Here is a 12,204-nt window from a genome sequence, read left to right on the forward strand (position 1 = left end):
ATAAAGTCTTGGAGAGCTATAGGGAGATTCCTCACAAAATTACAAATAGGTCTGCCATATAATCCACCCATCCCCTCTGCTGTTAGACAGGAAATTTCTGTCTAATAAACTCCTGTGTTTATTGCAGCACTATTAACAGTAGCCAAGCAATGGAAACAACCTAAGTGTCCACTGATTGATGAATGGATAAAGAAATTGTGCTATGTGTACACAGTGGGGTTATTAGCCATAAAGAATGAAATCCTGTCATTTGCAGCAATATGGTTGGAATCTGAGGGCATACGTTAAGTGAAATTAACCAGCAGACTGATACTGCCTATTGTCAATCAAGTGGAAGATAAAAAATGGATTATAAGGAAGAGACTAGAATAGTGATCATTAGAGGCTGGGAAGGGTAGAGGAAGGTTAGATAACAGGTTCAAAAACACAGTTTGATAGGAGGAATAACTTATGGTGTTCTGTAGCACAGTTAAGTTGACTAGTTTATAACAGCATGTTAGATACTTTATGAAGAACTAGTAATCAAGCACAAAGAATTGATAAGGATATAGAAATGCTGTTTATTCCAATTTGATTGTTACACATTGTGTACATGTATTATTACCCTGTACTCCATAAATAATTACAATTACTTTTTGTCAAAAAGAAAAAATACATATTAAAAAATGCACCTCATTTTCTGATCATAAAATGCCCAGTTCACATCTGTATCTTCATGGAGCTTAAATTCTTGTTGGATGACAGATGATAAGTAAAGCGTGGGGCTCTGTGATATGTTAGGGAATGGTAAATGCTATGAGGAAGAAAAATGGAGCATATGAAATATGTGGAGATCATTTGTGGTGTTAGAGTCACCAGGAAGGGCCGTACTGAGACAGTGACTTTTGGGTCAAGACCTGCAGAAATTATGCAAGCAAGCAAGCACACAAACAAAAAGTCAGGTAGTTTTCTAGAATAGTTTTCCAGGCAGAGATTCAAACGATGTAGCTGCACAGAGGTCAGAATAAACATGGTGCAACCAGCCCAGCAATGGAGAGTGTAAGAGATGAGGGGGTTGTGGTCTGGTAAATTACACAGGGTCTTGTCGTTTACAAGACTTTGACTTCAATACAACCAAGACGGTTTTGACCAGAGTTACATACTGTGCTTTACTTTTTAGCTGTTGTTCTTCCTGATTGTCATATTGAGAACCACACGTGGTTTGGGGATTGGGTGAGAGGTGGAAGAAGGAAGGCAGTTGTGATTAACCACGTAGAGGATGCTGGTGTTTTCAGTCAAGGTTGAGCCAGTGCCAGTGGGGAGAAGTAGTACTTTGAATATGCTTTTTTGGGTAGAAACAGTAGAATTTTGTGGTATACTGGATGAGAGCTCAAAGAAGGTGATCAAAGATGAGACTTTTGCTGTGAGGAACTAGAAAAAAGGAAGTTAGCATTAGCTGAAAAAAAGGATTGTAGGAGTTGGGACTATCAGGAACTTGATTTAAATTGGAGGCACTATTCAACTTTATTATATTCAAATATTGTATTTCAAAATAAAGACTTAGAATTTAGATACATAGTTCCAGGATTCAGAAATCTAGGTTAGAGATACCCTTCCTGTATCTTGGTTTCTCCACATGTAAAGGGGTTGGGGGTTGATGTCAGCCTGATATTCTCAGTCTACAAATCTGTGATCCATTAAAATACAGTAATCCCAACTTAACCTTCTATCCAACCATTATACCAAGAAGCAGTTATATCTCTGAGGCAGTGTAGTTTACCTGGAAAACAGCTCCCCTCCCAGGCTCATTTATAAATAAATATTTGCAAAATTTGATTGGAGATCAGAAAGAATAGTCCTGAAATTAGAAGAGGAAATACAGCAAAACCATTGAGGAAAACACAGACTAGTTTACTTGCTTTGTTCAAATTCTATGTCATTTTGTAGCTCTGAGACATACATTAAGTCCCCTCATCTAAAAGTAGTGATATAGTAATAGTACCCTCTTCCTTGGTTTGTTGAAATTCAGTGAGTTGTGAATGCACCTTGGTGCTTTTATAAACAATTCTTGGTTTATGGTACAAATGGAGTGAAGTGTAGCTAACTTTCATTATTGCTGTTACTCTTACTGGTGTGTTATTTATGGTTCAGAAGCATTTAAACTATTTGTTTTATACTATTGGTCCTTAATTTTGGGTGTTTTTAATTCTAGTGATATTCTCTTAGGGAACATACCCTATTCTCAAATGATGACTTAACAATGAACCATTACTATAATTAGTTTCAGTTATTAGTGTTTCTTAAAATTTATGAAATACTATTTCTTTTCAAATTTTTTTCCTAAATAGAACAAAATGGTAAGTTTTAATTGTGCATATATTTCCCTTAAAGATTATTGAAACAATCTGTAAACCATTCTTAACACATCAACAAGTTTTCTAGACTTTTTTTTTATAGGAACCATTTTTCAGAAAACATATTTGATTATTGATAGCATTATTTACCTTCCTGAAGTTTTACATTTTATACTCTTATGTTTAAATAATTAACAATAGTTAAATCATTTTAACCAATGCCCTATTGTTAATTAACATATGTTTGCTTTATCAATGCTGGTTTGAACCTGTTTTAAATAGAACCTGAGATCATTTCTAAACTAATGATCACTTTAACAGAAGAAAACCTTTATACATATGTATCTCCAGAAAGCCAGGGAGTTTATGATGTAAAGGTTAGAGAAAAATGGAAGTCTGTCAGGTATATTTGAAGAGGGTTTAAGGAGTATTAGGGTTTCCTACTAAGTAATTGTGAATTTAGATTTTACTTGAACTGAATCTTTTGTTTGCATTTTATAAATGAAGTGCTGATGTTGAGCACAATTCATCAAAATGTAACTGGAGCTTAGTAGCACCTAAGACTCAGATCTTGGTTTCTAATTACATTTTCACTCAAAGAAATTAGGGCTCCTTGGAGAACAGGCTGATAACCAGACTGAAAGCCTAGAATTCCTGTTATACCAGAAAAGGTGATACTTAGAAAATGTGGTGACATGTCAGAAGGATTAGAGCCTTTTTTAAAGGGCTCCCACTGGCCAATCTGATCCACCAGAGTAACTAATGCCATAGTAAATTATATAAAGAATTGGGAAAAAATAGGAACCCAGGAGACAAACTAGGAACACACAGAAGAGTGTGTTGCTTACTTTCTAACAAGGTGCAGTTGGGTGACGTGTGTAAGAAGTACTGGAGCTGAGAAATCATGATTAGTAAAGTTAAAGAATCACAAATAGGTGTTAGATACAGGAGAGAAATTTTAATAAATAAGACATTTCCATGATCTTAATGTGTTTACCCAGAGATTGCTTCTAAGTTGCAAGGAAAAGATAACTAAGTAGTAGGAAAATTGGACCGTGCTTGTCTAGATGAAGAAACCTAACATCACCGGTGAGCAAGAGGTTGGTTGATACCTTGTGCTTCTGGCTGTGATAACCCTGTGGAGGACACATCATTTATGTACTGTTTCAGCTAGAAATTCATGACTTGAAATTAGTGAGGGGGAAACAGCTTCAAGTGATGATCATTCAGTTCTATTTTGAAGAACTGTATCCTGTAAAAATGTTAATGTTAGAAATGTCAGAAAAGGCTGAGAGAACCCTATCAACAGAGACTGTAGACATAGGGTATAACATGTTCCAAAGACCGGAACTTATGTCTGGAAAATAATACTTATGATTCAGTTAACAACATTATGCAGGTAGTTTTGTGTTAGCAAATTTCTTGAAATGATAAATGCATTGTGATTTATAGGAGACTGTTTTTAGGAAATGTACACTTAAGTGTTTATGGGGAAAGGACCATGATGTATGCAAGCATGCTCCTAAGCATGCTCCTAAATGATTCAGGAACAGGTGCATATGCGTGTCTGTGTGTGTATGTGCATGTGCATATGTGTTCTAAAGAGAGAGGAGCAAATGGGGCCTCGTGCTAACAGAAGGAGATTGTGGGTAAAGTGTTCTTTGTACTTTTGTTGTAATTTTTCTGTAAGTTTGAGATATTTTAAAATTGGTTTTTTTTATACATATGGCTGAGCACATTAGGCCTTATTGCCTTTTTTTTTTTTTTTTTTTTACTTATTCTTTGTTGCTCTCACTAATTTACCTTTAATACTTTACTGGTTTTAAGATGTTAGCATGTGTATTTGCAGATGTATGTATTGATTTTTAATTTCTTTTAAATAGTGCTGGGCCTAAAGGAGATAACATTTATGAGTGGAGATCAACTATACTTGGTCCACCAGGTTCTGTATATGAAGGTGGTGTGTTTTTTCTGGATATCACATTTTCATCAGATTATCCATTTAAACCACCAAAGGTAAGAACCTATAAGTATATTCTTTAATATTCATTCTTCTCTAAAATCATTAATTCTAGGACTTACATGTATTCTGGTTGCATTTTATTTCATTATTTTTCATGAATTTATGTGGAATCTCACATGAAAGAATTTTAAAACTGAAAGTAATTGAGTCTTACAAATAATTTTGTGATCAACAGAAGGAAGGTGAATTGTTAATTGTAAATAAAACTATACTTTGCATATCAGTGAGGCAGATGCATTTTGAACTTCTGAGGGAAAATATTCAATGAACCTTCTCTAAGAAACATACTGGGACAAAAAACTGACAGTTTGCAGAAATGAGAGTTTAGTGTGAGTTTTATGCGAAGTCCTTCATAGATAAGCAAAAACCTGGGAAACTACAACAGATACGCAGGAATCTAGTAATGTGGCTGTGTGGGTATGACCTCGTACTAGAAGCGGAGGATGACCAGGTGGCTTCTGACTCTGTTAGTGCTTCATTCACTTGAAGTATGAATTACATGGCTAACAAAGAGAAGCATTAAGTTGTGCCTTGTAATAACTGTCAGTTTACCAAACTGAAATGTAACATAATTAGTTTACAAAACAAACATGACACTCATGTGAATGGCTTCCTTCCTTTTACCTGTCAAGCTATAAAAAAATGCCAGAACTAAATCAGAACATAATTGTGCTTTTATTCCAGAGACATTCAACATGCCAGGGGGGAAAGTGTGTTAGCAAGCCTATAGCCCTTAGCTGCTATGAATTGTTCTTTGCAACATTATTCCTCTTATGCCCTATACTATTTAAGGTTTATGTAGAGGGGGAGGCATTTGATACAGCTGTAAAGATGCTGCATGGTACGCCCACATCGCATTTTGGAGTGGCTGGATTTGAGTCTCAGTTCCACTTTCAACTTTCTTGCTAATGTGCACCCTCAGAAACAGAAGATGATGGCCCAAGTACTTGGGTCCCTGCTACCCATAGTGTTGGAGATCTGGATTGATTTCCGGACTCTGGGATAAGATTGGGCAAGTCCCAGCTACTGTGGATATTTAGGGAGTCAACTAGTGGATGGAAAAATCCCTCTGCCTATGTGTGTGTGTCTCTGTCTTCCAAATAAATAAAATTTTTAAAAATTACAATTTATGTAGCAACTTAATGCATGTGTGTGTGTAATATATATAATCTATATTATGTAAAGATTTAAGAAAGATTCTGTCTCAGGAAAGCATTATATAACAAGGTAACAACAGTGCCACCTAGTGGTATTTACCTCATGTTGCAGATGCCAAGGTCTATATCCCCTACAAATATTTACTGTCAATTACAGTTACCAGATTATTTTTGGAGTGTTTTTCTGTGTGTTCCATCAGAATCTAAGCTCTTGAAGTTAATATCTTTTTTACTGTTTCCAGGTCTATAGAATCCATCTTGCTGAATCAATTAAAAGGGCAAAACCCTAATTTGATTAATACCTTTAAATGTTAGTATAATGCTGAAAGTACTCTGTATTACAGGAAAACAAATGAAACTTTAGAAGTACCTTATAACTGTATTTATAAGTAGTGATAACTCTGTGTGCCTAGTGTTCCATATTAGAATTGCTTTAAACATGTTAGCAAAACTAGGGAAAAAAAGCAAGATTTACTTTGTACAGAATTATAAGACTGTTAACATTTATCCTATTGACTTAACGGAAAATGGGTTGACTAACATGGGTTTCAAACAGTTGTTCTGTGTGTGATTTATCATTTTGATTAATGCAGTTATTTTCAAATTTAGCTTATTAATTTTTGAAATTATAATATTTTAATTTTCTAATCCTTTAATTTCTGTTTACTTCTCTTGCTAAGATAACATATAGAATTAGACATCACTAAGTTCTAAAAAATGTTGGACGTTTAAAACAAATGAAGTTTCTGCTATTAACTTGTTGTAACAATTATTTCTGTTTAGTTCCTATTTTTGAAGTTAAAAGTTGAACTTGTTGAATGATAAAAATTTAATTCTCTTCTGTTCATGAATAGTATTTCTGTTCTCCAGCTATTAATAACTAAACATTTTCAAAATATTAATTTTATTTGTAAACCACTGTGTGTCTATTGAGTGTCAATAACCTGAATATACATTATTCCTCATTTTATAGGGCAGCACTAATAGAATTATAATATAGACTATAAATAGAAGTTTAAATGTTCAGGTAGACACAGTTAAAAAAGGAAAAAGAGACAATAAACTTACATTTTTATTTACTTACTTTGAGAGACAAGAGAACAAGTTCCCATATGTTGGCCCCCTCTCCCAAATGCTCACAGCTAGGTGTGGGCCAAGCTGAAGCTAGGATTTGGGAACTCAGTGTCCCCTATGGATGGCAGAGACCCACCCACATCAGCCATCACCTACTGCCTTCCAGGGTACACGACATCAGAAAGCTACAGCCTAAAATGGAGCCAGGACACTAAACCAGGCATTTGAATACTGGATGCAGGTTTCTTCAGTGGTATTTTTACTGCTAGGTCAAACAAGTACCCCTAAAATTAATAATTAATAATATGTTTTAGTTAGCCAAGTACCAAAACACTGTCATTTTCACATAATTACAGTTTTATTTTTGATGCCTTTTACATCATCTTTTTGCCACCAAATTTTTGAAATCTGATTTTATACTTTGATACTTTGGGTAGCCCCAGTTCAAAAGTTGTGTATTCACACATATGCAGTTAGTTGGTTTTGTATTGGACAGAGAAGTTCTAGAGGCTCTGCCTCTTCCCACACTGAACCAGTAAGCTATTCCTATCTTTCCACCTCTCCTTTCAACTCCTGCCCCCTTTTCAGAAAGATATGTCTGAGAAATTTTAGTATTTTCTTTCAGATTCCATTTCAGAGCTCACAGTTCAGTGTTACTTCCTAGAGGTCAGAAATTGTCTTTTTTTCCCCTCTGCAATCCCAAATTATGACTTAACCACTCAATTAGTATTTGTATTTGTTTTGAAACTTGCCAGTATTTGTTCCTATGACTTACCTTTTCTCACGTACCTCAGCATTATGTCAGTTTCCTTTACCCAGTAGTAAAGACTGCTAATTTTAATGTTTTACTCAAAAAGAAAACAAAACAAAACACAGTGTACCAACCATGGGAATGAAAAATTGAGAACTAGAAAGATAGGTAGTACAAATGGTATCACTGACCTTTTAAAAAAAAATATATATATATATATTTATTTATTTATTTATTTATTTATTTTTTTGAAAGAGTTACACAGAGAGAGAGAGAGGTCTTCCATCCGCTGGTTCACTTCCCAAATGGCCAGGAGCCAGGACCTTCTTCCAGGTCTCCCATGCAGCTGCAGGGGCCCAAGGACTTGGGCCATTTTCCACTGCTTTCCCAGGCATAGCAGAGAGCTGGATCAGAAGTGGAGCAGCCAGGCCTTTAAACGGCGCCCAAATGGGATGCCGGCACTGCAGGTGATGGCTTTACTCCACAGCGCCAGCCCCATTACCAAACTTTCTCTAAATCCTTCTCCAGTATTTTTTTTTTACCTATGGCAGAAAATTAGTGGAGTTGAGACAGTTGTTTTCTGCCAAGAAACAAATGTAACTTCTGTGCTTATAAAAAATTCTTCCACCGGTTTCCCTTACCCTGGGTGCCAAAACATTTCTATTCTCCCTCGTTGTTCCCTCTTTGCCAGGTAAAAACAGAAAATAATCTTTCAACTGATTCAAATAAGCCCCTTTAATTTTTGCAATTAAGCCTAATATCAGTTTCAGTTAAATTATTTGCTGTTCAGTATTGTTTGTGGTTTTGTTCCTTTCATTTTTTTCTGGTGAGAATTTTGGTTGGTAATAAAGCATTCATTTTCTTCCTGTTTTTAATGTGATTGTACATAGGTTACTTTCCGCACCAGAATCTATCACTGCAACATCAACAGTCAGGGAGTCATCTGTTTGGACATCCTTAAAGACAACTGGAGTCCTGCTTTGACTATTTCAAAGGTTTTGCTGTCTATTTGTTCCCTTTTGACAGACTGCAACCCTGGTAAGCAATTTTTGTAAACTCATATAATAAAGCCACAAAAACTAGTATATCTCTCTTCAATAGCTTAAATGTGGGTAAATAAGTAAATGCTCTTGGTAGAAATAAATCAGCATAAAACATGTTGTGAGGAATTTATCAAACCTATTTCAGTTAGAGTAGCCCAGAAGTTTCTCAGTAAATTCATTTATTTTATTAATGTCATACTGCTCTATAATGGTTTTTCTTGACATCCTTCATGAAATCTAGGTATGGAATCTACATTTTAAATTATGTAGCTGTACTTCTGCTAAGAGTAAAGCAATATCTTTTTTTCTTTTTTTTTTTTAATTGCTTTTTAAGATTGATTGATTGATTTGAAAGGCAGAGTTGCTGAGAGAGGGAGAGGCAGAGAGATCTTCAATCCATTGGTTCACTCCCCAAATGCTTCAGTGGCTGCTGGCATGTCTGGCTGCAGATGGGAGCCTGGAACTCCATCTGGGTTTCTCACATAGGCAGCAGGAGCCCATGTACTTTTGCCATCTTCTACTGCCTTCCCAGGCACATTAGCAGGAAAGTAGACCAGCTGGGACTTGAACCTGTGCTCTTATGGGATGCTGGTATCACAGTCAGTGGCCCAACCCTCTGTGCCACAACACTGGCCCCAGTGCCTCTCTTTCTTTATCCTTGCATGCAGCCGTATGCTTTAAGACAAAAAAAAAAACGAAGGGTTTCTTGCTCTTCCTTAACTTTTAGGACTAATTAAAATTGGCTATATTAGATGTAGTATTAATGGATGCTAAATTTATGGCAGATGGAAGTTGATGATTTTATAAATTAAAATAAAATCATCAGTGTAGAGTCTATAACTTATTTAGGAATATCTAACAACCAGATAGGAGCTTTAACATAGGTAGCTAACTTTATAAACTGGTGTTTGGACCTGGAGTTTCCTGTAAGTTCTCTTACTATGTGGTCATTTTTAAAGGAGCTGACATACTTTTCTAAAAACATAATAGTAAGGTCTGTCTCCATTACCTGTGGCTTGGCAGTTACACATACTCAATAGATAGATATTCATTGTGCTATCCTTTATTAAAGAAAAAGATTGGTAATAACCTGAATGTCTACAAATAGAAGATATTCCTATTAAAAAGAATGAAGCCGCTAGATATGATGTGATAAGGAATGATCTTTAAGATATTAAGCATAAATCAAGGTACCAGAGAAATATATATATATATATAAAATAATATTCTAAATGCTTTTAAATGCACATAATGTATCTGAAAGAAATATTGTAAACGAGTAACAGTTATTTGCCAGGAAGAGAATCTTCGGAGTATTTGGATCACGAAGGAAGAGAATTTTATATTTTTACAGGCTATTTGGTATATTTCAGTTATTGTACCACATGGACATACTTTATCTTTTTGAAAATAAGTTCAAAATAAAACTCAGATTCAGTTTCTAGGTCAGAAGTCTATGAAAATGAAATGTCAGGTTTTCTAGTGGAGATATGAGTAGTGATTAAAGATCACTGCACAGAATAAGAGAAACATTTCATTTAGCATTGTAAGATTCAAGTTTTATCTTAACAATTTTTTTAATGTATAAAATAAGGACAGAATTACAACCACCCAGCACACTCTGATTATTGAATAAAATGTGAGGATTACAAAGGTTTTAAAGGTTTACATCTTTTATAAAAATAAATTCTATTAACTCAAAATTCATTTTTTAACCAAAGGGGCCTTCCTAATTTAAGTAATAGACTATGTAAATGATCATGTTGCTTTAAACGTTTTTCTTTTGAAAACCTAGCTATTGAATGTCAAGGTGCTGCTAAAATAAAAATGTTTTAGTTGAATAGAATATCAGAACTGTACCTTAAAGATACCACATAATATCTTTTAATGTTGTTTCCACTTTTCCAGCGGATCCTCTGGTTGGAAGCATAGCCACTCAGTATTTGACCAACAGAGCAGAACATGACAGGATAGCCAGACAGTGGACCAAGAGATACGCAACATAATTCACATAATTTGTATGCAGTGTGAAGGAGCAGAAGGCATCTTCTCACTGTGCTGCAAATCTTTATAGCCTTTACAATACGGACTTCTGTGTATATGTTATACTGATTCTACTCTCTGCTTTTATCCTTTGGAGACTGGGAGACTCCCCAAAAAGGTAAATGCTCTCAAGAGTAGAACTTTGTAGCTGTAGATTAGTTATGTTTAAAATGCCTACTTGCAAGTCTTGCTTCTTTGGGATATCAAAATGTATTTTGTGATGTACTAAGGATACTGGTCCTGAAGTCTACCAAATATTATAGTGCATTTTAGCCTAATTCATTATCTGTATGAAGTTATAAAAGTAGCTGTAGATGACTAGGAATTATGTCATTTGTATTAAACCCAGATCTATTTCTGAGTATGTGGTTCATGCTGTTGTGAAAAATGTTTTACCTTTTACCTTTGTCAGTTTGTAATGAGAGGATTTCCTTTTACCCTTTGTAGCTCAGAGAGCACCTGATGTATCATCTCAAACACAATAAACATGCTCCTGAAGGCATAGTTTCTTGTCGTAATATTTTTAGTCAGTCTTGTTAGAAGGTGTGTCAGAGATGATTGTTGGTGAAATAAAAATGTGGGTATGAAGATTGACTACTAAGGACTAGTAAAAATAAGTGAATTATTAAATTGAAAACATTAAAAATCATTAAATGTGTATAGAGTTTTTCCTTTAAGTCTTGGAGAATACAATGAGCTTAAATATACAGAACTGGACTTGAAATCATTGGTTTCAGAAACACATAAAGGTTTAATTTGATGATGATAGTATTTAAGTGAAAAAGAAGACAAAATCCAGGCTTGCTTAGGAATCTGGTAATGCCTTCTAGAAAAATTTGGTGATTTCTGTCCACCATTAGACAATATTGTCAAATAATCCCTTTAATCTCATAGCTGTTTGTGGTGCAGTCTCCTTTTAATCCTGATCTTGCATTTTATGGTATGTATTACCATTCTCACTGTGGCACCTGGCCATCCAGTATAGCCAGAGGCAGAGTTGAATGCAGGAACTCTTGTCAGCCCTGAAGGTAGAGAGGAAGTTACATGTTAGTATACAGAAGTGACATTGTTCCTCTATTGAAAAAATATGATATTTTAAGAGTTTTATGGGTCAAATTCTTTCTAATACTAGGTTTGTGTTTTACTATGACTTGGGGTTATTATCTCTGGTCACGTGGCCAAGTGTGTGGTTTATAGGGCAAGTGTCTTTTCTACACCTGAAGGTGGAAATGGAGCACTGTCTTAAAATTTATAAAGTGAAATTAGTAACATAAAATTGCTTCATGATAACAGATTAAAACAAACATAGTTGTGTATACTATCACTTAGAATAGTGAGCTCTTACTTGAGTTGCCAATAGAAGTCTTAGGTCTGAGTAAAAATAAAATAAAATATGCGCTTAATATTTTTTCACTTAACTTGCCAACCCTCAATCCTTCCTTTGAAGGAACACCAAATAAAACAGTACTATATCCTTGCATCTGTGAAAATCTCTGACTTTTAACTACTTTAACCAGTAACTAATAATCTGTAATGGAATTGAAGTCAATATGGTAAAAGTGAAGACTTTTTACGTAAGCTATAAGGATTTTTGTGAGCTGTGAGAAGTAGATTTTCCCCATTTCTGAGATTGCACATTGCATATCATAGAGTATAAACTTCTGTCATGGTGCTAGTCAGAGGTTTGGGAATTTGGTTAGGCTTTCTCTAGTTACTATTATCACCATGATATTTTGCTAATATATAGGCTGTGTCCCATATTGGCCTGGGACCAAATAGA

General features: G+C 34.9%; 1 protein-coding gene across 2 annotated transcripts in view; it reads left to right on the top strand.

The window, feature by feature from the left end:
- UBE2E3 (ubiquitin conjugating enzyme E2 E3) overlaps nt 1-11,050 on the top strand; it is a 107,132-nt gene extending 96,082 nt beyond the window's left edge. For both annotated transcript variants that reach the window (XM_062188647.1, XM_062188657.1), the window contains exons 4-6: nt 4,217-4,349; nt 8,229-8,376; nt 10,290-11,050. In XM_062188647.1, coding sequence (XP_062044631.1) covers nt 4,217-4,349; nt 8,229-8,376; nt 10,290-10,387 — 379 coding nt within the window. In that variant the 3' untranslated portion in view covers nt 10,388-11,050. The remainder of the gene's footprint in view (nt 1-4,216; nt 4,350-8,228; nt 8,377-10,289) is intronic.
- The last annotated feature ends 1,154 nt before the right edge of the window (nt 11,051-12,204 follow it).

This window comes from Lepus europaeus, chromosome 1, assembly GCF_033115175.1.
Source record: "Lepus europaeus isolate LE1 chromosome 1, mLepTim1.pri, whole genome shotgun sequence".
NCBI classification, from domain to species: Eukaryota; Metazoa; Chordata; class Mammalia; order Lagomorpha; family Leporidae; genus Lepus; species Lepus europaeus.